At 34.6% G+C, this 27,927-nt stretch overlaps 1 protein-coding gene across 1 annotated transcript; it reads right to left on the bottom strand.

Moving 5' to 3' along the window:
* Positions 1-27,791, bottom strand: LOC106055534 (puromycin-sensitive aminopeptidase-like). Its single transcript, XM_056014498.1, has 21 exons — positions 27,679-27,791; positions 23,807-23,937; positions 22,876-22,945; positions 21,745-21,830; positions 20,322-20,447; positions 19,756-19,863; positions 18,556-18,853; positions 17,148-17,296; positions 16,586-16,750; positions 15,742-15,846; positions 14,114-14,269; positions 13,315-13,399; positions 11,906-12,060; positions 10,987-11,121; positions 9,042-9,267; positions 6,810-6,952; positions 5,965-6,021; positions 5,080-5,187; positions 3,870-4,022; positions 2,720-2,767; positions 1-2,271 (listed from the first exon to the last, which is right to left on the bottom strand). The coding sequence occupies exons 2-21, from the start codon at positions 23,930-23,932 to the stop codon at positions 2,140-2,142; spliced, it is 2,631 nt and encodes an 876-aa protein (XP_055870473.1). The 5' UTR covers positions 23,933-23,937; positions 27,679-27,791; the 3' UTR covers positions 1-2,139.
* Positions 27,792-27,927: the final 136 nt, after the last annotated feature.

The raw sequence follows: 27,927 nt of genomic DNA, 5'->3' as shown, positions 1-27,927 counted from the left end.
GATTAAAAAAAGACTGTATATTAAATATGATGTAAACCAAAAGAAAATAAATGAACCACTGTATGACATACATTATTGTGATAACTTTAAAATAACTTAAATAAGTAACACATTCAATAGCACATTCCCTAGAATTATTAATAGGCAACTTTTGTAAGTAATAGCAAATGTTCACCAGTAACTCTTCTAACCAAGGCACAGTTTAAAGTTTAAATAAATGTCGAAGTACAGCAGTGTCCAATAGAGGAGCATAAATCAGACAAAAAAAAACTCTGTATAATTGTTTAGACATAAAGCTAAATGGCTGGTTGTGAATATTATCAGAATCAAAAGATGGACAAGCATTTGAACTATAAATCTTGAAAATACCAAAATTTAAAGTTCTCCTGACAGTTGGACACATCTCTTTCTTAGCTAATAGATACTGAAAATGTTCCATCTACAATAAAAAAAGATGTATACAAATATGACTCTCAAACCAATCAAACCAATCAATATGATTCACATACAAAATCGACTCCATTGATTAAAAAAATCTATCAATTCATTTGATTCACAAATCAATCAATTCATTTGATTCACAAAATCAATCAATTCATTTGATTCATAAAATCAATCAATTCATTTGATTCACAAAATCAATCAATTCATTTGATTCACAAAATCAATCAATTCATTTGATTCACAAAATCAATCAATTCATTTGATTCACAAAATCACTCAATCTGATATACATGTTTGAAAGTAGATTTAACCATCTTTCCTACTGATAGGAAATCTAGACTGTACAAGAGGAAAGTATAAACGATGAACATGTTTGGTTTGTAGAAAACTATCACATATCGGTGCTGAAATAAATCAGCTCACTGAATGTCACTATTGGAGAGTTTCACGATAAACTAAACAAAGTCAAGGACGCTAAATCCAACTTCAAAATTTCCAACAAACTAAAAAAAAAAACAGATTTTAAAAGAATGTTAATTTTGCAGACTCTAGCACAGACCTATATAAATATATCATACCTAGACTGGACAACTAAAACAAATTCTTGTCTGATAATGACCTATATATATTTAGATTGTTATGTATGTAATTCTTTTTTTGAGCTGTAAGGGAAGTCACCCCAAACCTAGGAAAATCGATCTTTTCTGTCTTAGTAATGATCTTAACTTTTCAAATTTTAGAAATAATGCAAAATCATTTTGTAGGATTTTAAATAGAATGGGCTATTAATCACTGAACTAAACATTTATGCAAATCTATTAAATAAAATCCATTTCCGGCTAGTTTTCATTGAGATAATGTTTCAAAAATCCTAGATTGAAATAATTCAAGTCTAGATTGAAATAATTGAAGTCTAGATTGAAATAATTCAAGTCTGTTGATTTTAATCATCTTATGTACGTTTAAATAGAATAATTACCAAGATATTTCTAGATTATTTATCTAAAAATTGCAAAATAATTGATATGAGACGAGAGTGCTCTTATTTTCGATGTTCAATTACTAGATCTAGATCTAAACAATTACATGTTATGTTACATAGGTTAGGGCTGAAAGTAAAAATGTTGTTCTTACAACTACTTTACAAAACAACGCCTAGTTTCCGCTTTTTTGAAGTTTTTCACAACATTTTCGTGTAGTGTTAGAGATGTTTGTAAAATGTTTTACATGTTTCGGATGTTCCTTCAGAGTTGAAGATAATTACTTCCTAGTCCAAACCTCCCGCAGGACGACGGGGGGATGGGAGCGGGCAGGGTTTGAACCCGGGACCATCGATAAATCTGAACGACAGTCCAGCATGCAAACCGCACGACCAGGCAGCCATCCTGATCTCCATCTCCAGTCTAGGTATACTATATGTCTGTGGTGCTGGGTATTTTACATGAAACTTTTTAAAACATTTTAACACTTCCTTTACTTTGTACACCAGATACACCAAGACTCTTGCTTGCTGCCACATATGAAAATCCCCAATATAAATTAAATTTGTTATTCTATCTTTACACCACATGGGTGATAGATATTTCGACGTCCACTAGGAGCAATATGTTTATGAATGCCTTGCGAGCCCCCCAGTCTATAACTAGTTTGAACAAAATAATCTAAAATGTAATAGAGTTGTGTGGGCAAAAAGACTTATTGGTCGTTGAGGAAGCTCATCAAAGCAGCTCCTTGACGATGGATGAAAGCTACATTGGTGGCTATTTGTTCAAGCCCCTGCTGGATGGCTCTCTGAGCATTCTTCACTTGGTGAGCTTTGAAGAAATTCTAGAGAAAATTTAAAAAAAAAAAAAAAAGAAAAACATAAAAATATTTTTTGAAATCACAAGCTTATATTATGTGTATTTGTATCAATTAGTTTGAACCACATCTGTCAAGTACAGTTTCTTTCCTTTGTTCAAGATACCAAACAAAATAATTACCAATTGTTAATTAACCAATAGCTTAATTTCTTTTATTGATTCTTGTGTTGTGAGATAAAAAGAAATAATTGTGCAAAATTTCAGCTTGATCCGAGATTGGGTGTGGGAGAAATTACTTGTACAAACTTTTTAACAGACAGACAGACAGAGTGAGTTGATAAAAACAAAAAAAAACTTGAACATTGATTAACATTAGTCCTTAATTATTTTTTTAGCTCTTGTAAGCAACACAACTGTGTAGAAGAGATTTTAACAGTAAATGATAAAATCAAACATCTTTTTTCCATTCTCACCTCCATTTGCTTAGCTGTTTCTGCACAGCAGACGCCATCAGTGATGACCTTGAGATGGGTGAAAAAAAAACAACCATGAATACATTAAATTAAAATTACTTATCTGAAGTATAATATTGAGTAGGAAAAGAAAAACATGAAAAAGGCTTCGGGCTTTGACCCTGAAGAAAAATGGGCTGGTGGACCTTTATTAAATTATATAAATTTTTTACTATCAGAGTTTTGAATGGACCTCCCGTCTAATAACTTAGAACTTTAGATATAAAGGGGAAGTAGCCCTTGAGGTATTATGGGCACAACATGGCCTAAATTGTGCTGATGTGCCAAAAACCCCAAAAACATCAAACATCGACCTGACCAAATCTGTTTCACCATTAATACCACACTGTATCTGGTACCTGCCTTTCCCTGGGACACATTAGCTTCATGAAGAGGGGGAAACTGCTGTGTGGGGGACATGGTTCTGACCAAAGCTAATGCCTTGGCTTTTATCTCATCATTTCTTTGCAAAGTGGGGCATAGAATTTTAGGGAAAATTCAGTTCATTGGACAAATAACTTAAAAAAGAGTTTTAAACGTTTTCCTCGCAGATATCTTTGCTGAAAGTTAAGGAAGTTATCTGAAGACCTGAAACATCATCTTCACATCTGCATGGGATAACTAGGCCAATCACTCATTCAAATGTTTTAAAATTTGAAAAACTGGAAAAAATATTTATGGTAATCAAAGTCTGGACAAAAGCATAATTTTCAATGCTCCTTCTTCCCAAGTACAATAGGGATTTCCTGAATCAACGAGGAAAGCCAATGACTTATCAAAGTTAAAGTCTCTAATTAAAATACACATGGCTACCCGTAGGACATAACTTATAAATAGATTATAAACAAAGATAAAGCAAGTCTCAAGACCAAGCCTATTAGACGAAAGTTAATACTCCTAATAGGTGAAGCAGTGAGTGTCTAGACTAAAAGCTACTTGAACCAATGACGAAGCTATGAGAGCATAAATTATAAACTAAAATAAAGCAAGTCCCAAGACCAAGCCTATTAGACGAAAGTTAATACTCCTAATAGGTGAAGCAGTGAGTGTCTAGACTAAAAGCTACTTGAACCAATGACGAAGCTATGAGAGCAAGGCGTTTAAAACTTACTTTTATCAATCGGCTCATCATTGTACTTGTACTGTAGCGCCTGTATAACTCCTGCCAGTTTTCTTGCACAAATTTCCAGACAAGTTGTCTGCCCTGAAGTGTCCATGTTGCCCCCGCCAGTGTGGCTACAGTGTCCTGATTCCTGACTTTGTCCTGTCAAGTTATGAAATAGAATGAATAGAAATACATATTATGGAACACCAACTGTCCATGTTTAGATTATAGCTTGATACATTTTCAATTACTTGAACACACAGTGTATGAGATAATTTATCATCTTGTAATTTTGGACATGCTTCATTATGTAAACTATAAACTTTAGTGGTAGTGGTGTAGCTAGGGTGGGGGGAGGAGAGGGGTGAATTTGAAAATCCCCCCGGGCCCCCTCCGAATGAGTGTTAAAAATTGTTTTTACATTAAATATTTGCAAAGCAAAATGCAGGTGCCCCCCAAAGAGGTCAAGCTCTTCCATGCCCCAAATGTCAGCAAATTCCTAGCTACGCCACTGTAGAGTGGCATGGACTGAAAATAAAAAGACTACTTTCATTCAGAAGTTGTCTGCGTTAGTGTATTAAGAAATATCCATGCATCCCAAGGCATGACAATATCTATACAAAGTCGGATGGACTAAAGATGCTATAAAATCTTAAATGTAAAAATTCAAGCATTTACTGGGATTTACAATTAAGATCCACAGCTTGGCAGCTAAGTACTTTACCAAGAATGATTTATCAAGTTTATAGTATTTATAGAAAACATGAAACTATCTTAAGTTTAACATGTAATTTCAGCATTTTTGCTGCAGAGCTATTTTTTTTTTTTTGCATACTGTTAGTGATTAATGTTTTTTTTTAATATGAAAAGAAATTTAAAATTGTAGATTTATTGCCATGAATGCATTTAATATAATAGATTCAACTTGTCTTTAATTTCAAAAAATTAAGGAGAACATTATTTCACATGGCTCGCAGTCCTAGCTGTGATCTTAAGAGGTAACCCCACCGCCCAAAACTCTTGAAAGACCAACTCAGGTGCCAGCTTGCCTTGACCTGGCAACATGTGGCTTCTGAAAGAGACATCTGGAGGACTCTTTAAGAGGCCAGGGAAAACCAATTTAAGACCAAAAGGAAAACCAATTCCAAAGCTAGGTGTAAGAGTGGCTTCAATTCAATCAAGTAACATGCATGCTATTGAAAACATACAAACTTACAGACAGAGCAAAGTTGAGAGTTTGTTGAATCAAAGATTCATTGGGTGTCAATCCCAGAATTCTGGAGATTCTGTTTTTCTCTTCCAGCATGTCTTCGTTATCATAAATCTGTGCGAAAGAAACAATTCAACATCACGAGGCATTCCTGTATCCTTCATAACTAAAACCCTATCTGCATAAACAATTAAAGCATCAATTTACTAATTAATTCTAACCAGAACTTTGGCCATAACAATGACTAGCCACAGTGAGTAGCCCTCTATACAAATTAAAAATAAAATTCAGCTCTCCACCAGAGACCTAGCCCCAAACGTTAAGCCCAGAATTTACAGTTCAGCCAACAGGCTACATGAGTTATCTACAACTCTATGACTAGAATTATTCTATTTTATTGGCTGATTCCTGGGGAAATCTATTTATTGGAAAATGACATATACTTCTATCTAACTTACACCTAAATAGTAAACGGCAAATTACAAAAATACATGGTAGACAGTGGGTTTTTAATATAGTAAAGTAAAAAAAAAGTAAAGTTTCCCTTTCAGACCTTGCAATCTATGGGGCAGATGATGTTAAGGTCATTTGTTTCAATGGCCAACAGTTAACAAGCAGGGTGTTATGTGGCCAGCACAATGACCAACTGCCTTTACTTTCCCCAACTAAAGTCAGGTACCCATTAGAGTTGGGTGGACTCAGGGGTGCTCTAAAAATCCCAAAATTCAAAAATCCCAGTCTTCACCGAGATTCGAACCCAGGGCCCCAGGTTTGGAAGCCGAACGCTTAACCACTCAGCCACCGCACTCCCCAGGGTTTTTAACATGAAGTATAATAAAAAAAATTTATTTAATAAAAAAAGACAGTGCCTTTATTAATGCAGTGTATTACCTCTAGAAGTTCGTCGTACACTTCCTTGTCGCCATTGGATAATACTGTGACAAATACCTGTAAGGGACAACCCATTCGTTGTAATTAAATTGAGAGTTTTCACAGCTGTCCCTTAAACTACTACCATAATTATTGAGTTAAGTTTGTGTTATTAATCCTAGACTAGCTGTCAGCCACAGACAGATAAACACTTTTTGCTGAACAATAATCTGTAAAATAAATGTCATACAAGAAATTCCCTAATTTGATTTGCTTGGGCTAAAGAGTATACAAATTGGCATTCTTTTAATGTTGTATATCACTATATCAACGAAATTATGTGGGAGGAATTAGCCCAAGATCGGTAAACATAGAGGCAGACTGTGCATGCAGGTATGAACCTCACTGAGAGCAAAAGTAATGAAGTCAACAGGCACAACAAGCAACCACATCTATTTTCCCTTACTGAAGTTTGGCACCCATTCATTTTGGGTGGACTCAGAGGCAACCTAAATTCAAGATCCTTCCTTCATCAAAATCAATATTTATAGAAAGCATCTTAAGATACCAGAACAATGCTAGACCATACAATGATGTTTTGAAAAAAGCTACTGCTGAGAGATGCAACTGTTTATCATTTGACAACTGCACTTGTTGGGTATATGTGATGTATAGGGGAAGATAGCATGATAAAGTGAGCCCCAAAGAAGGACTGCATATTGGAGGCACTCCATGTAAGTGCTTTAAAGACCAGTATGGAAATCAGCTATTTATATTAAAAGCTTTTGGGTTACTCCTGATACATGACTTGATTTAGTTTATAATACAAGTGGGGAGACAACTATGGAAATAAAAAATAATCATACTGGAGTTTTTATATCAGCAGATAATGTTGCTTGCTTGCTACAGTAGTCACTGAATCTTCTAGAAGCTTCTTGAACAACATTCGGATCACCAGATGAACCTAGCACTGTCAGGATCTGTTCTCTGATCAACTTGGTAGCATGACCTTAATAAAATAGCGATCGAAAAAAATGCATATTAAGTTAACATTGGTTTAAAAAAAATAACTAGACATTTTACCAGATCATTACATTATTTAAAAAAAAAATAACTAGACATTTTACCAGATCATTACATTATTTAAAAAAAAAATAACTAGACATTTTACCAGATCATTACATTATTTAAAAAAAAAATAACTAGACATTTTACCAGATCATTACATTATTTAAAAAAAAAATAACTAGACATTTTACCAGATCATTACATTATTTAAAAAAAAAATAACTAGACATTTTACCAGATCATTACATTATTTAAAAAAAAAAATAACTAGACATTTTACCAGATCATTACATTATTTAAAAAAAAAATAACTAGACATTTTACCAGATCATTACATTATTTAAAAAAAAAATAACTAGACATTTTACCAGATCATTACATTATTTAAAAAAAAAATAACTAGACATTTTACCAGATCATTACATTATTTAAAAAAAAATAACTAGACATTTTACCAGATCATTACATTATTTAAAAAAAAAATAACTAGACATTTTACCAGATCATTACATTATTTAAAAAAGAAATAACTAGACATTTTACCAGATCATTACATTATTTAAAAAAGAAATAACTAGACATTTTACCAGATCATTACATTATTTAAAAAAAAATAACTAGACATTTTACCAGATCATTACATTATTTAAAAAAAAATAACTAGACATTTTACCAGATCATTACATTATTTAAAAAAAAAATAACTAGACATTTTACCAGATCATTACATTATTTAAAAAAGAAATAACTAGACATTTTACCAGATCATTACATTATTTAAAAAAAAATAACTAGACATTTTACCAGATCATTACATTATTTAAAAAAAAAATAACTAGACATTTTACCAGATCATTACATTATTTTTTTAAAAACATTATCTTATGAAATATAGACATTACTTAAAAAAAGATGATTACATCCTATGTGCATTCCTAGGTCAATGTAGTCGTACATGTTAATAAATGACTTGAATTAGCCAAGTCCTTTGTTTTCCTGGCATGCTCTAATAGCAGTAGGGAAGAAGGAGCATTAGTACTAATTTGTTGTAGCATGTGAGATTGCGGTGTAGGGCATCTTTGTGTCTTTCTGAGAATCTTATTAAGTTTTATTTTTGTATTTCAAGATTATGGTTTAGTACTTTATGAATAATTGCAACTTGAAATGTGACACCAGTTATATTTTTTAATGGAAGTTGAAATGTTCATCCATGAATGAACTGTGGGTACCTGTGGGAATCTTGGTCTAAGGGCCTCAAGATTGAGACCTGGTAAAATATGGCTATTTTTTATTCTCAAATTTAGGATGCCAACACGTCAAGTGGGTATTAATCTTGATCTTCAAGCAAATTGATGGTCATGGAGATTAGTATCTCAATGCTTGTGCTTGAAGATTTTCAGATTTTTGTTCCATGGCATAAGTATCATTGTGTGCAGAGGATGTTATGCTTACTGTTGAGTATCATATCAATCATAATAAATTGAATAGTATCTTATCTTATAAGATACAGACGTTACTTAAAAAAAGTGAAGATGATTACGCCCTACGCGTCATGCATGTTAACCAATGATTTAAATTCCGCCAAATCACTGGTTTTTCTGGCTGGCTAGCCCAAACCTCCCGCAAGATGATGGGATGGCAGCGAGCAGGACATGAACCTGGTACCATCAAGACAACCAAACAACAGTCCAGTCCGCACACTGCACAACCAGGCAGCCATCCACAACCAGGCAACCATCCACAACCAGGCGGCCATCCTCAAACAGGCGGTCATCCACAACCAGGCAGCCATCCACAACCAGGCAACCATCCACAACCAGGCGGCCATCCTCAAACAGGCGGTCATCCACAACCAGACGGCCCTCCACAACCAGGCTGCCATCCATAACCAGGCTGCCATCTACAACCAGGCAGCCATGCAATATAAAATAAGATTATGTTGAAGATTTTAAGTTTTACTGGAGAAAAAATTATTCCCTTCAAGACTTTCTAGACCACCAATGTAAATGAGCCATCTAACGACTACTCACTTTCATCTTTAGCTGCCTCCCATCCTAGTGAGCTCTTCATCTTCTGCAAAGACTTGCATAGAAAAACATCAAACTGCTGGTCATTACCCTGAGTGAGGTGCTGAACAAAAGGCCGTAGGGCGCCAAGTCCACTGACCAGCTTACCACAAACTGAAAAGTCTGTTTCATCAAGGAAACATTCACATAATCTCAATACATCCACGACATTCACATAGTTAGATTGACACTGGGAACAAGAGTACAAAAATACATTTTACACAAATTTACACAAATTTGCAAATACAAAAATATGTCATTTAAGATTTCTTGCTTTAATCTATTGCATTTTAAAAGTTAAATTATAAGTTGAAAATAGGTTAAAATTCCCAAACATTTAATAATATTAAATTAATATTAATAATAAGAAGAACATTAGTCAGTGGACACTTACAGGGACTACGATGGATTTTGTTTCCCTTTAACAAAGCTTGACTCTAGCAGTGACAGAGAATGAAAATTAATTAATTTCCATAATAATAATAATATACAGCCTCCTTCAGTCACAAAGCGACTATGGATCATCTCATGGAAATGAGATGAATGCCTGGGCATTAGCTGTGGTCAGAACGATGTCACCCACACATCAGTTCCCCCCCCCTCCTCCACACAGCTGATGTATCCAAAGGAACGGCAAGTGCCAATACAGTTTGGGGTCAGCGACGTCGCAGGTTCTGTCAGGGTGTAGCACTGGGTGCTGCAAACTGCCTTACGGTCGCCAGCTCCTGATTTTTCCTTAGGGTTGACTCCCAAAGCCTTTCTTATGATTGGGTATAGCTGCAAAGCAGCAGAGGTTTGCATTCAGAGTTTTCCTTCCTTTTAATAATAATAATCTTTATTATCCATAATGAAATTTGTCTTGCAATTGGTGCATTACTAAAAGCACAAATCGCATGTCTCCACTGTGCAGCACCATTTTCTAAGGTACACAAATAAAGTGCTTGAATTTATTACAATTTATTGCACATATTCTGGAAATCTAAACATGATTCTTTTAGTCGCCCAGCTAATCCAGTCCAAACCTGCTTCAACTACAGTTCTTTCTATCATTTTAGCCTAAAGTTAAGTCAAACTGAAGTAGCATTGAGCATGCTTGAAGCATGAATTTGCTATTCAAAATCAATTTTAAAAAAAAATTGAGAAAAACATGTTGTTAATGCAGAGCTATTTCATGAGTTCTACAAGTTAGATTTTAAGAGAAAGCAAAAGTAATAGAAATAAAAAAAGTAACATGTTCATTCTTTCTCTATCACTCATGTGACAGAATTATTATTTTTTATGTTGAAGTCCGCATCATAGATGAAACGGGCGGAACAGACGCTGATGTCAAAGCAAGAATTGGAAAAGCAAGGGTCGCCTTCATACAACTTAAGAAAATCGAGAGAAATTTCAATGGAAACAAAGATTGGTCTCTTTAACTCAAATGTTATGACCTGGAGAACAACTAAAACTGACATTAGAAATGTGCAAACGTTCATTAACAGCTGCCTACATAGAATCCTTTTTGTCCATTGGGCAGTAACCTGCAAAGAAGCAAATCAGAAAGAGAAGATGGGGCTGGATTGGACACTAACTAGCATAACAAGACATGCATTGAAGTAGAACTCAGGAGGTAACAGAAGAAAGGGGGTCCTAGCAACAGAAATTGAAACTTTAATTTTGTTTCACAAGATGGAAAGAATGGCCCAGATAGGGGTCTATGGAGATCTATTGTTGGTGGTCCATACTCATATAGGGGTGACAGGGTGTATGTAGGTAACTAATATTGAAGTTAACTTAAACTTATAACATGTATTGATTCTATATTATCAGTAATGAGACAAAACTTGCATTTCTTTGTATCAGAGCTGTACAAAATACAAGACAATACAGACAGATCAAGTTAACCTTTCTGCCAATGAATACCCACCAGAGCAAAACTATCTATAAGTAATCCCAACTTGTCTTCAGGGGAGAGACTATTCTGCTTCACACCAAGTGAGAGTCTTTGCAAAGAGTCAGGCTGATACAGGACATGATAAAACATGTACTGACCAGGGTTGGCCTGAAACAAAAAATTGACAACACATTAATATCCACCATAATATAGCAATTTGACACTAGAATAGTGATTGGTTGATTAAGTGCTTGGCTTATGAACCAGGTGTCTTGGGTTTGAATCTGGATGAAGGCTGGGATTTTGAGTTTCTAGATTTTTATGGCACCTCTGAGTCCACCCAACTCTAATGGGTACCTGACTTTAGTTAGGGAAAGTAAAGGCGGTTGGTCATTGGCCACATGACACCCTGCTTGTTAACTGTTGGCCAAAGAAACAAAGACATCAAAGAACAAGAGGATATCTATACAGAAAGACAAACAAAGAACAAGAGAAAATCTGTACAGAAAGACAATCAAAGAACAGGAGAAAATTTAAAGAGAAAGACAATTAAAGGAGAGCAAAGCTGTTCAAATTATTAGAATGAAAGAAATATATTTTTTTTAAATCTAGAATTTCACTTCCATCCAGTAAGCTGCCTCTATTCACATGGTATGATTGTGTACAATAACAAGTCAACTAATTAGAAAGACACAAAGATAAAGGCACATTCCTCGTCCCATATGCTAGGACAAATTTGTACAAATACTCCTTCTTCCCTAGTGCTATTAGAGCATGAAATGGGTTGCCTGAGCTAGCCAGGAAAACCAGTGACTTGGCAGAATTTAAGTCATTGGTTAATATGCATGACTAAATGCATGGCGCATAGGACGTAATCATCTTCTTTTATGAAGTAACGTCTGTATTATATAAGATGAGATAAGAATTGAGTAAATTATTTTCGACTTCTTACATGGATCCAGTCTTCTGGCTTGCAGTTTGGAAGCTCCAAAGTAACACTGCCACCTTGTAACAGGCCGCTCACTACAGGAACACTTGGACTGCTGCTTGATGTGATAGAGAAGGGAACTAACCACTGCTCAGTGATGGGATTAGAGCCCTTGGTCTCTGGGAAATCATGTTATCAAAAAAAAAAATTTCATCTATATAATATATCAGTATTTCTGTTTGTCATTTAAAACCAAGCATGTGTCATATATACACCTGTTGTGTATTTCTATTCATGTGACCCATTTGAGTATAAATGTTCCTCTTTCAGACCTTGTGATTATTAGTGCAGATGATGCAGAGATCATCTGTCTCTATGGCCAACAGTTAACAAGAATATCATGGCACAACACCTTTACTTTCCCCAATGAATGTCAGGTAGAAAGGGCCAGCCCTAACTATTGCGGGGACCTAGTCTTGGTAGGGAGAAGCTTAACGTCTAAAATTAATATTTTGTATTAGAAAATATATTCATCTTTGCAGTACACTTTTTATCAAATGAAAGCTGACAATACTGTTGTTTTTTTTAAATCGCACTCCAAAATGATAATTTTGCCTATTTTTCAGGAGATTTTTTTAAGCTTTCAAGATATTTTAATAATTTTAAGAATTTCATATTTCCAGGACTTTTTCGAATATTTTGAAATTTTAGGAGATTTCCAGGAGGTCCTGGAAAATCAGGAGGCTGCGGAAACCCTGCATTATATACAAATTACAATGTTTTAATTTAATAATTTACACCTAGAATTAGAGCGAGGCCTTCGAAAGTGCAGGGGCCACTGTGACCTCATTGGTTGCAGTGGCCTAAGGTAGGCTCTGCAGGTACCCACTAGTGGTGGAATAAGGAGAACCCTAAAAAATCAAAAATTCAAAAGCCCAGTTTTTAACTAAGATTCAAACCCGAGTTTAAAAGCCATGTGCTTTACCATTCAGTCACCCCGACCGCATCCATTGAATGTGACACAGATATATTAAACTGTCTTTTTTTTATTCTTCACCTAAACTTTAGTGTGTAGTTTAATTAGTAATCATTGAACAGATATTGTGATATATTTTAAGCAACTAAAAAGCAGAATGCAGGTCATAAAAATGGAAGGTCTTGGTGGAGGATATATTTAAAAAAAAATAAAATAAATAGATATTTTCAAGTATATTTCTGAAGTTGTAAATTATTTAAAGAAAAATAAATTTACAAGTATCCCGCCACAGATTATACCAATCAATAAAAAAAAAAATTTAAATGTAAATATATACAATTTTATAAATCGTTTTTTTTTAGCTATAGTTAACTGCCCATGTTCATTAATCACATAGTTATTAAATGAGAGGACTATGAATGGAATAAGATTTTCATGAATCAGGGGAAATAATCACCTGAAGTTAAAGACTGGGCTACAAATTTCTGCTGTGTGAGACAAACTTGTCTTTTATTAGATGTGATGTCAATTAATTCAGAAACCTGTTAAGCATATTAAAAACAAATAAATGAAATTTAAAAACAAAAGAAAGTAACAAGACAGATGGAATAGACAGGACAAAGATGTATAGATGGACCACAAGAGAGATATGAAACATTATTATTACGACACTTACATATATTTTACAAAGCTTATATTAATTCACTCTGTCTGTCTGGTAAAAAGAGTGTACACGTTATTTCTTCCAAAACCATTCTTGAATCAAGCTGAAACTTCAATTATTCATTGACGTAGACAAGACATGAATCAGTGTAAAAAAAAAGTAACCAATGAGACTATTAATTTCTGGTGATTTGTTATTTTGGTTCATAGCATTAAGGGAAACTAATAATTCAGTATTCAAAGATATGGCTAAATTTATTGGGTTTAGTCCCCTTAAATAACTGTTAACGCTCTCTCTCCTTCACACATTCTTCTCTCCGATCAAGTTGATACTTTAAACAATTATTGATTGTACCTAACAAAACAGGGATCAATAAACAAAAATACTCAATTTGTCAATTAATTAGTGGTAATTAATTATTTTTGTGGATATCGAATAAGGGAAATAGCTTGTACATTACTGGTAGATAGAGTTTTAAGGGCAGTGTTCTTTCCCTTTGGATAAGCCTTGTTTGTTTTTTAAAAAAAAAAGGATTTTTTTTATATCTTGCTTATTTTGTCCTGATTCTGCAACTGACCTTAATAAAACTGACCTTAATTAAAGGAAAACCTTTCTGCTTGCTCCAAGTGTTCATCATGGCCTCAATATTTGACCCACTGGCCTCTGACATAGCTGCCCACATGTCCTTATTGGTGGTGTTACTAAACTGATGGCGCTTTAGATACAACTTCATCCCTTTTCGAAATGCCTGAGGAAAAAATTCAGTACAATATGGATATAATTTATATATTTTTTTTAATCTTCTTGGGTCTGAGGTTATACATTTTTAAAAAATAATCTCTCCTTTTAGCTTGCAAACTCTTCATAGATTCTTGAATCAGAGTGGACAATGAATGGGTATTTTGAAAACCACTCTGATTGTTCAAGAGTTTTAACAGTTTATGCATATCTTTTCTTACCTTAATGGCATTGAAAACTCTGGTTTGACCTTTTAAATTTTTCAAACTATAAATCTGGCTTACGTCTTTTTATTTTGAACACATGGGGTGGCTGAGCGGTAAAGCGCTTGGCTTCCAAACAGGGTGTCCTGGGTTCGAATCCTGGTAAAGACTGGAATTTTAAATTTCAGGATCTTTAGGCACCTCTGAGTCCACCCAGCTCTAATGGGTACCAGACATTGGGGAAAAGTAAAGGCGGTTGATCTACAGACCAACAGAGCTCAAGGAAATAGTGAACTGTTTTCTACAAACCAATTATCCTAGCAATCAGTGGATCAGAGTTTACACAGATGGCTCATCCCATAAAGCCACCACAAATGGAGGAGCTGGAATACTCATCGAATGGCCAGATGGAGGAAAACTAGAAAAATCCATTGCAACTGGAGAGCTCTATGACAGTCACAGAACAGAAAGGGAAGCACTAGTACTAGCTGCTACCATGCTAGCAAATCATCCAAGTTCCCAACACAGTCAGAAAGTCTTTTTAACCAATGCGAAAACAACCCTCCAAAGCTTGCAAAACTCTGATTCCTCTTATATTAAAAACCTCACCCCGACCGCATCCATTGAATGTGACACTTTCAAAGCTCAACAACAACAGCAAAAAAACTATTATTCAATGGATACCAGCTCATATATATTCAATGGATACCAGCTCATATACAACTAGAAGGAAATTAGTAGGCTGACACACTCGCCAAGAGCGAGAGAACTAATTCACAGGATAATGGGGGATGGCAGCGAGTAGGGTATAAACCAAGGACTGAACAACAGCCCATGCGCACACAGCAGGACCAGGCAGCCATGCAATAGTGTCATCAAACTCCATTAGAGTGAGGGCTTGAGAGGCTAGCTGTTGTAATCATCATCATCATCAAACTCCATTAGAGTGAGGGCTTGAGAGGCTCAAATCCTCTCTTGCAAAAGCCCTGGACAGAAACCCTGCTGTCTTGTGTAGTGCATAAATGTCCCCATACAGGTCGAGAGTTTTGGGTTTCCCAGACCTGTCGAGACAGAGATCAGCAAGTCTGGGGCAGTCAAACAGAATATGAGGCACGGTTTCCTCTTCTTCCCCGCAGCGGGAGCACTGTGAATCAAAATTTGGCTGTTGTAATAAAGGCTTTAATTTACAATAGTGGCTACTGAGAAAGTTTTTCATAATCTTATCACACACACATATATTTGTTAAAAAATTATCCTTTTGTGTATCCCTAGTGTATACCTCATCTCCTAAGTAACTCTTTAACATTCTAATCAAACAAGCTCCTTTGAAGTAAGATATCTCATCGAAGATTTCATCAATCTCACCAGGATGTTGAACTGGAACCTGAAGCAGAAATTCAATTTTTAAACAAATTTATTCAAACCAGTGCGTACTTGTAATGAGACAAACAAAAAAAACAATATACAGTCAAACACTCTGCATTAAAGTATTATCACCTATGGTATACTAGCAGACTGAGGTCAGCTGGGAACTAAGATGGCTGGCAGGAAGTTCAGAAGGAATGGGTTGACCAAAGACACTGATAAAGGGTTACAGGGCAGAAGGGTGCTAAATAATGAAACAGTAATAAGCATATAAGAGATTAGTGGAATAGAGGATGGCAGACACTATTTGAGGTCAGCTGGGAACTAAGATGGCTGGCAGGAAGTTCAGAAGGAATGGGTTGACCACTGATAAAGGGTTACAGGGCAGAAAGGTGCTAAATAATGAAACAGTAATAAGCATATAAGAGATTAGTGGAATAGAGGATGGCAGACATTATTTGAGGTCAGCTGGGAACTTAGATGGCCGTCAGGAAGTTCTAAAGGAATGGGTTGACCAAAGACACTGATAAAGGGTTACAGGGCAGAATGGTGCTAAATAATGAAACAGTAATAAGCATATAAGAGATTAGTGGAATATTTGAGCTATTTTTGACACTATTTTTTTAGCTTCAGAAACCGTATAATATTTATCATTCTGAAATCAGGATCAAGTTACCAAGATGAAAGTAAAAGTTAGTAGAAAATTTCTCTATCCCCCCCCCCCCCCACACTTTTATGATATGATTGTGACTAATTACTTCAATAGGGTGACTGTTGGTCAGAGCATCCAGTTCCAATGCCCGCGTTTGGTCAGTTTTGATGAACTGCTTCCAGATGTTAAATTCTGGGTACAGTGCATCTGTGCACTGGTACGATATCCAAGTAGCAAAGCCTTCTTTTAGCCATAAGTCAGTCCACCATTCCTACAAGAAGCAAGAGATAACAAGAAATTAACATATTTTTTTTTAGTTCAATTTAAAATTACAATGTGACGCTTTAAGGTCCTAACATGATTTTTTTAAATACATTAATTTTTTACATATTTTTTCTGCTATAGAGATTTTGTATCAAAATTTGGTAACTTTCAATTATTTACATGAAATGTTACTGAAGATTAAAGAAAACTTATACTGGCTTTATGATTTAGAGGGTTAAAAATATGTGAGGAATTGATCTAAATTTACAATGCAACTATTAATTACAAAGTTGCTAGAAACAGCAACAAACAACTAAATTTAACATTGCTTCTTAGAGACACTGCTGTAGTCAAGGATTAAACTCATGGTGACCAAGTATAGACAAGGCAACGAGACTACTCACCATGGTGACCAGATTTCCAAACCAATTGTGAGACAATTCATGAGTAACAATGATGGCCACAATTTGCTTCCTGAACGCTGATGGGTTGGCAGGATCCAAGAGAAGTGCAGTCTCTCGGAATATGACCAAACCCCAGTTCTCCATAGCACCTATAAGGAAAAAAGAAATAAAATTCATAACTACTGCAGTCTATAACACAAATAGAAGGCAATTAGTATTAATATTGTCATGAAGCTTAAAGTACTAACTTAATCATGATTATTAACATTTATAACATTTTTCAACTATTTTTTAAAGATTCTAGCTACACATAATTTTCTTCTTTTCAGCTCTGCATGTTTGAACAGAGGCATGTTGGAAAAGAGGCATGTTGGAACAGAGGCATGCTGGGATAGAGGTAACACTACCTTTTTGTACAAATTTAGTTTTTAAAAACAAAATTAGAGATTTCATTTTAATATAAGAATATAAATATTTTCACCATTTTCTGTGATAATAAAATGATAATATATCATGTGCATATTAATAACTTATCACTTAAAGTATATTATAAAAGGGAGGCAACAAAGGAATCCACACTACTTTGAAAGCAAACTTTGTTAAGTACAATAAAAAGATGCATATCAATTCGTTGTATCAGGCAATATGTCTATGTTGAATTTTTAAATTTTTTTTTTCTTAAGATTCCAACTCAAGCTGAGCACTTCTTTGTAATTGTCCTTAGAGTTTAGTCTAAAAACATGAACTCTAGGCCTATGGAAGCTTTGCCTCCATCTGCATGTCTGAATAAAACTATGGCTTGTATCCAAGGATGTTTGGGGGTGGGGTGGTGTCTATTTTGCTTTCCCTATTGGCCCAATCATCTCCTCTAATGACTGTTTCCATCCGAGTGCCACGGTGAGGCGGAGAAGCAATGTGGGTCAAACTGAGTTCTTCTTCTAGCCAGCTTTATTGCTGCTGAGCTGTGAGCTCTTTTGCAGACTGTGCCAAGGGAAAAAAGTGTGCTGTTTTCTTCAGTTGTTCAGCACTGCCGTACAGGGTGTTGGTTATGTTGGGCTGTAGTGGAAGTAGGGTCTGCCTAAGGTGGAGTTAAGATTGCCAAGGCAGTACAGAAATCAAGAGGATTTTCTCACAGGTAACCCCTCTCCCACAACCCACAAGTCCTCAAAAAGATTGGACCATACATAAAGCACTGAGCATGCTTTAAGCATGACATGGCAATGTATTCAGATGCGAAGATAAGGATGAATGCAGTGTTTCACATGACTACATTAAACCCAATTCTGACCTGCATTTTTTTTCACATCTAGTGCAGACAAAATGGGTCATCCGCCAGCGGTTAGTCATGAAAGATGCACTATATAAAAGCAATTCAAGGGGGAAAAAAAAAAGGAACATTGCTACATACCTATAGGGAATTCTGATAAAGTAATCAGATCAAGTTTTGGGAGCCCATAAGGAATATCAAAGTACTGCTCGTAGTAGGATAAAGATTTGGTCGCCACCTCCAACGCAAAGAGACCATGCTCCTTGTAGCCAGGAGGAGTAAACACTCTGACAGGGATGCCATTGGAGGTCTGAGCTTCCACAAAGTCATAATCCCCCACGACAAAAGCAGTGAGATATGTTGACATGATTGGCGTAGGCTGAAATGTTACAACTTTCAAATCCGAGCTCTCTTGGGATATTTCTTCTCTCTCAGCTGGCTAAGAAGCAAAAAAAAAAAAAACATAATTATTTTTCTGTTACTTCAAAGAAACAAGGAAAAACGTTCACTCTTCCAAACCCTCTACCAATTTTGCAAAAATTCCCAAGATGGCCACTATGCCTTTGTACCTGTTGTTTTTTTTGTTGTTTTTTTTGTATTTTCCTGTTACATGAAAAACAAAAATGCTTTAGAATCTAAAAAAATAACCAACCAATTGTGATTCAATCTCATGGGTCGCCAGTACAAATTGACTTTGTGTCGTTGGTATAAGAATAACACAAAAAAATGTGCAATAATGAACCAATTATGTTAGGAAAAGGCTTTACACTGTCCAAAAGTGAATCAGAATTTTAATAATAATAATAATAATAATAATAATAATCTTTATTGTCCTTACGGAAATTTGTCTTACAATTTGTGCATTACACCAAACAAAAAACATTATAACTATAAGAAACCAAAGTGTACATTCACACCAGACTCACTCATAATTTACATATGACAAAGTTTATATCAGATTGTTCTTATTTAATGATTTTATTGCCAGGGGAACAAAAGAGTGTTTGTGTCTTAGTAACTTAAGACACTTAGGAATGAGAATTTCATAAAAAAAAAATAATTCCAGCTCAAGTGACTGCCTAGGACAGCTTCATTGATAAGAACAAGCTTGAACTTCATATATCCAGAGCTAGATGAACAGTAAGATAAAGAAACATATGTACTTCCAGAATTTAAGTATTGGAGACTAGTCTGGAAGGGTTAATATCCACTTCTAGGTTCACAGGCTATGTTAGACTTTTTCAACCTGGTTTATGAGTCTTGTCTTTTTAAACCTATCACACATTTGGTTACTAAAAATGATTTCATTAGAATATAGAAATAATATATATATATACCAACCATGTTGGATAAAACCACTTTGTCTTTAGGTACAATCAAGGTAAATATAAACCTAGCTTTTATGGCAGGCTCATCCCAACAAGGGTAGGCTCGCCTGGCTCCGGTGGCCTGCAAACAGATACATAAATATAGGTTATATAAGACTTTTGTTTCATTTCTTCTTAACCTATTAGAAAATTTTCTAAGACTTAGTAAAACTTTGTTTTAAGAGTGCTATAACGCAATATTTCTGTGATAAGATTCTAGTAAAAAAAAAAACTTTCTTAAAGGATATTTCACAAAATACTTTGCCCTAAGAAAATCCCTAAACTAAACAATTTGCTTTAGACATACTAATGTTATTGAGATTACTTGAACTCTAGAGATTACTTGAAGAATAGAATTACTTGAAGTATAGAGATTACTTGAAGTATATAGATTACTTGAACTATAGAGATTTCTTGAAGCTTAGAGATCACATTTACAGAGTAATAAACTAATTAAGGAAAAAAAAAATCATATCTTTGTTGTATTCTTTTTTTTCTCTCTACAAATAGACCAAAAAAAAAAAAAAAGTTGACACTGACCTCAAAGTGTGTGCCTGCTGCATACAACACTTCTCCATTTTCAGACAAGTATTTGTTTCTGTAGAATCCTCTGAGCTGATCATTGAGGTGGCCGCTGAATTCTAAATTTAGTTCAAACTGGCCTGGCTTAAAAAAAAAATTTTCTAATTGCAAAATGCGCACAACATTTCTAAACAATTTAAACCTTTCTAAAAAAAAGCTGTCTCTATCATCTCCCTTGGAAAAGAGTTTGTTTTTTGATTCCATAAAATGCTTAAACCTCTTCACGTGAATTTCAGCTCAACTGTTGAATATTAAACTTGTAAGCTGTAAAATATGAAAGTTGTTTTATTTCAAGTGTATAGTCATATTGTACCTTACTTGTGTGTATATATGTACAAGTAAACCTTTCAGACCTTGTGATCTATGGTGGCAGAAGATGTCAAGCTTTTCTGTTTCAATGGTCGATGGTTAGCTTCCCTAACGTTAGTCAGGTACCAATTAGAGTTGGGTGGACTCAGGCATCCTAAAAATCCCCAAACTAAAAATCCCAGGATTTGAACCTAAGCCCTCAGAAAACAGCACACTTTTTTTTTCCTTGGCACAGTCTGCAAAAGAGCTCACAGCAATAAAGCTGGCTAGAAGAAGAAGAAGAAAAACCTAAGCCCTCTCAGTTCAGACACCAAGCGCTTTACCACTAAGTTGTCATGCCACTGTGAGTATATGAAGAAAGTATTTTATCCAACATATATACGTGTCTCTGAAAGAAGGTATCTGATACACTGCATGTGTGTATTTGACAAAAATTTATCCTATCAAAGTAACAAATAACAATATGCATTTTTATTTACATTTTAATAATAATAATAATTTTATTTATAAAACGCACTTAACAAACACAATGTAGGCTCAAGGCGCTGTAATAACATTTCAAAAACAAACACGGCAGCTAAAATGACAATTAATCTAAAAAAGTTTTAAACAGATAGGCCTTAATGTTCTTCTTAAAAGTGGTGTAGCATGTTGTCATTTAGTGTCATTGTCTTTCTCAACTATCAAAACATTCAGGTCAAACACACTCCACTTCATCATATGATCTCAGTAACTCATTACTATTGTGATGTAGAAACATATTCATTAGTAATTCTATTTAGAATACCCAGGCAAGAACCGAAGAAACATGTCAGCTTTGTTATTAAGATCATTCTTGGGTGTGACCTGGGAGCTTAATGAGTTTACAGGCAAATTCCCATTATTGCAATAGGCATTATAAAAATGATAATAACAAGTACACCACAGCTATAAAATCAGCAAATAGTTTATTCATTAGTTTCAACTTACATCCATTCATCATTTTAAACTTTCCCTTTTTTGTTCATAACTTTTATTCACCCTTTAACTTTTCAATTATTCATAGCCTCTAAACAAACCTTCACATACTTACAGAAATGTCTTCAGGGAAGGACAACTCTAACAATTCATCCTCTTCATTTTCGATTATTTCTGAAGGAGCTTTCAGTTTGCCGTCAACTAGTATGGAAGATTTTTAAAAGTATTAACTGAATGTATAATAATAATAATAATATATCTTTATTATCCCAGAGAAAATTTGTCTTATAATTTGTGCATTACACTTAACAAAATATGATTTCCAGGGGAACAAAGGATTTCTTGAGTCTGTTTATATTTAAACTTCTTGTTTTTTTTTTTGTTTGTAAAATCTTTTACATGTTCCTAACCCAGGGCACAAACCGCACGACCAGGCAGTTGAGATAAGAGGAAATAAATAGTAGACTTTAGTAATAATAAATAATAATAAATGGTATTTTGAACAAAATCCAACTCACTACAAATACATGTCTTTTTACTCTGGCATTCTGGAGTCGTCTGCCTACGCAAGACAGTTGTAACAATGGCACTTATCTTGCCTCATGCACCCTGCATGGCCATCAACCAATCGCTAACTTCTTCTCACCATCAACATAGGTAAAAAGTCAATAGTCTAGGCTAGGAGCGGATTGTGTAGCCAGCACAATGACTTAAGTTCTCTTTAAAAATCAAGCCTCACGCTAAGTATAGGATTTGCTAGGCACTTCCGCAATGTGTATTATACAGATAAATCAAATGGAGGTAACACACAAATAACGAAATCCAATTATACAGACGAAAAGCCAACAATTTAAGTTATTCTACACTGATAGTAAATGTCGAACAAGACGTTTAATAATAATGAAGGGAACTGTCGAATGTCATCAAGCTAAATCTCTACGTCCATAAAAACTGCCTCTCTCAAACGCCTTCAGAAGTATTCTGATTACATTTCACTTTTCGTCCTAAAATCCTAGTCTTGTTTTTAGTATCTCTAGCAGAAGATAAGTTCTTAAGTGCAAGAAGAAGGAAAGACAACAGAGTTCAATGATAACAAAAAAACACAGATTTTGTAATTAAACACATTGATTTTATGAGCAGTAAATGTTCATTTGAAACACAGTGAAGTGTATTGCCATATAATGAGATTCATTCAAACTAAAGAATTAAAAGACTGAATGAAATAGAAAACAAATGCTGATCTCACCGACAAGATAAGCTTTGGTCACGCTGAGATCAAAGGCATTCATAGTGATTCTCCTTGTAGTTTGTTTGACCTGCAAAACAGAGAATTCTCAGAATAGACCTGGACCATTGTTGACCTTCTAAGTTAAGACAGTGTTATAAACGTTTTAAAAATGTTTTTTTGTGTTTTAATCTAGTCTATATTGTTAAAATAATAATAATAATAATAATACATAATTAGAGCAAACATTTGTATGACTGCACACAAGATAACTAGTCAACTTTAATTTTTATTTGTTTGGGCTAAAAAATAATCTTATCACATGATGACAAATTTACGAAGAACATGGTGGTTATTTACAATGGATAATGATGGGGCCATCAGATCTTGGGTTGGTTTCCACCACCTGAAGTGCAGTTCAATCTATGGGTTCTCCTGTCCACTGCTGCCAATCTCTTCTTCATGCATCTCAATCTCAGAAATCAAAAGCTTATAGTACCAGTAAAGTAAAAAAAAAAGTTTCTCTTTCAGACCTTGTGGTCTATAGGGCAGATGATGCAAAGGTCATCTGTTTCTGAGGCCCACAGTTAACGAGGGTGTCATGTGGCCAGCACAACAACCAACCGCCTTTACTTTTCCCCAACTACTGTCAGGTACCCATTAGAGCTGGCTGGACTCAGAAGCACCTAAATATCCCAAAATTAAAAATCCCAGTCTTCACTGGATTCGAACCTGAACCACTGGTTCAGAAGCAAACTACTTCATCACTCAGTCAACGCGCCTCCCTCTGGTACTAATTCCCTACTTTATTTACTATTCTGTGTAGAAATGCTGAACAAAAAATCCTGTTCATATTTCTCTGGTGACTTTGACACATACCACACATGCCCAATTGTAACATACAAGCCGTTTTCAATCATGTCTGCTGATCTAAAGGAGATTCAGAACTTACTTCAAGAGTGACTTTCTCCCAACCTTTAAAAGTGAATGCTGTCAAGTCTGGTTGAAGTGTGACATGATACAATGATGGTATAACATCTTTTGGTAGTCTCTCAAATGATTTGTCTTGGGGAGACATTTTAGCTACAAAAATGACAAAAAGATCATAATGATAATGCAACTTAGATCAATCAGCAAAACAAATGTAAAGGACGGTGAAAATGTCTTTTTTGTTTCCCTTTTTTTACTTTGTAATGGCATTTTAATGTAAACAACTTTAAAAAACATGTTTTTATTCAGATATATTTGTTTTAAATGTTTCGGATGTTCCTTCAGAGTTGAAGATAATTTACTTCCTAGTCCAAACCTCCCGAAGGGGGGATGGCAACAGGCAGGGTATGAATCCGGAACCACTGATAAGTCCGAATGACAGTCCAGTGTGCATAATGCACAACCAGCCATCCATACATATAAAGAAAGAGAGAAAAAAATTGGACACATTTGTCGTTTAAATGTTAAAATAAGTAAAAAAAAATACATTTGGTTCTGTATCCTCAAAGGTAGAATTGTAGGATTGAACAAATATTTATTTATTTCATTATTTGTTTTTACATCTTTGTCCCCTGCAGGGGCAGTTATCCTCCATTTCTAAAGCTTATGATTATGAGCACTTGGCCTCCCTCCACTGAATTAGCAAAAAAAAAAAAAGATCTAAGTATGAATAGTGGCATGAAGTGATTAAAGTCTAGTCTTCTGCTGGTTCACTTAACCCAAACTTGTTTGAGCTCATTCATATGAAACAAACTGGTGAGTTGGAAGAGAATGGGAAGCGTGGTCGAGAGGCCAAGTGCGTTTGGACTTGGCTTGGCTACCTAGAAGGGGGCTCGAGGTTCGACACCCGACTCGAGCAGAGTTGTGTTTACTGAGCGCCTAAAGGCAGCACGGAAAACCAATTCCTCGATACCCCCCCCCCACTGGTCTATAAATGAGATTGGACCAAAGCGCTCTGAGCATGCTATAAGCATGAAAGTAGCGCTATATAAAAGCTATAATAATAATCTACAGTTCAAATATTTTATTGCAATTTATATACAAGTAGATTACTTCATTATGTGTCAGCTCTCTCAAGATAACAATGTTTATCTTTAAGACCTGAGAAACGGGACATTATCTAATGAATCTATAATGGTCTGTCAGTTGACCTCCTATGTGATCCTCAATACTCTCCCTTGTTTATTTCAGTTTAACTGCCATGAACAGCAGATGTTGTGTCACACCTTTTGGACATGGCCAGGGTCTACCTTTCTCCCTCACATTGCAGCAGAGTGATTTTACTTGATTTCTCTTTCTCTTATCTTATAAAATACAGACGTTACTTCAAAAAAGAAGATAATTACATCCTACGCGGCATGCATTTAGTCATGCATGTTAACCAATGACTTAAATTCTGACAAGTCACTGGTTTTCCTGGCTGGCTCAAGCAACTTATTCCATGCTCTAATAGCACTAGGGAAGAAGAAGATTCTGTATAGATTTATCCTAGCATATGGATCGAGGAATATGCTTTTATCTTTGTGTCTTTCTGAGTATTCTATTAGATTTTGTTTTTGCATTTGAAGATTATGATTCAGTGTTTTATGTATAATTGTTACTTTACTTTCGAGTATTCTATCCTGAAGGGTTTCTAAATTTAGAGATTTTACTAAAGGTGTTACTCTAATCAAATGTCAATAATATTCATTTGTTATGAATCTCACTGCTCTATTTTGTGTCTGTTCCAGTTTCTTAATGTTTTCTTGAGTTGATTGGTTCAAAACAGAGGATGCATAATCTATAATTGGACTAACCAAGTTTAAAAACATTTTACTTTTATGTTCTTATTTTATTTATAGAAATTTCTTTTAATAAACCCTAATGCATTGTTTCAATTTTTGATAGTTTCATCAATATGGGGATTGCGTGACAGTTTTTTGAAATTTTATTCTGTGTTACTGTATATTTATTTATTTAGTATATATATACTATAGTATATATATACTATATATTTCTTACACTCAAAATAGAGGTTTTTTTTACTTTGACATACAAAATTTTTCCGGCTTAAATTTGATATGGATATGGAAACTGCACTTTTTCTTTATTTTACTAGAATGAATGCTGCAGATGGCACAAAAATGCATTTCTAAAGTTGAAAAACGTAAAATGATGAGTAAACAAAACATTAACATAGATCTAGATCTATATACCTAATTTTAATAGCAGCGTTAGGATACAAAATTTATTAAGAGAAGCCATTAATAAAATTAAATAATAAAAAATATAGCAATACACACAGTATCTATGCTCTTCTGACACAGAGAAGACTATGCTGGCTTGGACATGTCGCCCACAAGCCAGGTGGAAGGATGCCTAAAGACATCCTATAAGCTGAGCTTGCAGAAGGAGTCAGACCCAAGGTCCTCCCAAGGCTAACCTAAGATGTTTGCAAGCCAGAGACCGGACAGCATGGAGACAAATGTGCACGCAGGTACTAACCTCGCCGAGAGCAAAGAAATAAAGCTGCCTTATTCAAGAGAAAGAAAAAGGACGCTGCCCTATCACATAGCCCTAAAACAGATGCATATACCAGCACAAACTGGAAAAATCTGCCGCTCGAGAATTGGCTTGATCTGCCCTGTCTCAAGACAAATTCAAAACCAGTGACTCATCTGGGCGCATCCATTGTCTTTTGAGACAGAAGGAGTCATATAAACCATATATATAGTTATACAGACAGGGAACAAATCAGCGGGTGAGGTCGGTGTGTACTGCTAGTACTAGAATAGCTAGATGTACTAACTCAATAGCTAGATCTATATTTAATATAGTATTATTAATTAATACTAATAGTAATAGTCTAATTCTAAATACTTGATCTAGAGCCCTTGACATATAATCATATAGATTTAATAGATCTATACCAGACTGACCAGAGTCTAGTGACTTTATTTTATAACATAATATATAACAATAGATTCTAAATCTACAGGATTACCGAATTTACTCAAGTCTATATTAATATTAAAATATTTATCTAGATAATGGATTATTGATTATATATTATAATAAAACAAATTACCTAAAACAATTTTAATATTTTAAATATATATATTTAAGTCATTGGTTAATATGCATGACTAAATGCATGACACGTAGGACGTAATCATCTTCTTTTTTGAAGTAGTGTCTGTATCATATAAGATAAGATATATATATATATATATATATATATATATATTTAATATATATACTACTAATAGATCTACTATACTCCCTATACTCTATAGATAGTCACTATAGTCACACTATAATGTAACTATAGCATAATCTATATAACTATAAAATCTAGATTTAATTTAGGTCTTAGAATTATTATAGGCCTATATATTAACATAGGGATATATGACATAGCGTTCAAGTGGTTGACTAGGACTAGATCTAGAATCTAGCTAGATCTATCTAATCTAGTAAGACTATCAAGTTCAAGTATCTCTAGCGATTCTAAACTCGAGTCTAGTCTACTCAACTCTATGACTGACACACGGATCAATCGTTAGATTTAGATTATAAGACATTATTCATTATTTATGATTATTATCGACTATCGTCACTATCGTGTCATGATTATCATTACGATTATCATTATCATGATTATGATTATATTATTTAAAAAAATTATGTCACACACAGTGACAGTATGCTCTATTTACTCTATGTGAACTATGTGATAAGATCATAAGTGATACAGTGATATGTGTCAGTATGATACTAATTACTATCAATATCAAATCTATCATACTGACACATACTGAGTATGTGTCTACAATATATAGATCTAGATCTCACTTGAGTGAACTTCTCTGACTATGTCGAGTCTTCGACACAGACCTAGAGTCTAAATATGTTGAGTATACACGTAACACTACAGGTCTAGATGCAAGTCCTATAGAAGTGTAGTACATGTGTGTAGATGTCTAGAATCTAGGTTACTATAATAATACACACCTATAGATATAATTAATCTATATAGGTCTGTGCTGTAGAATCTAGGTCTGTTCATCAATGGAACTAGAATTATTTTATGTCCAGGTCACA

This window comes from Biomphalaria glabrata, chromosome 16 (assembly GCF_947242115.1).
Source record: "Biomphalaria glabrata chromosome 16, xgBioGlab47.1, whole genome shotgun sequence".
Classification (NCBI taxonomy): domain Eukaryota; kingdom Metazoa; phylum Mollusca; class Gastropoda; family Planorbidae; genus Biomphalaria; species Biomphalaria glabrata.
This window is presented reverse-complemented; position numbering and strand designations above follow the sequence as displayed.

Coding starts and splice junctions, on each gene's coding strand:
- LOC106055534 (XM_056014498.1), bottom strand. CDS start 23,932: ATGTCTCCCCAAGACAAATCATTTGAGAGACTACCAAAAGATGTTATA. Junction 17,297..18,555: donor TTTATCAGAATTCCCTATAG/GTATGTAGCAAT, acceptor TTTTCCTTATAG/GTGCTATGGAGAACTGGGGT. Junction 11,122..11,905: donor AGCCAGAAGACTGGATCCAT/GTAAGAAGTCGA, acceptor TTTTTGTTTCAG/GCCAACCCTGGTCAGTACAT.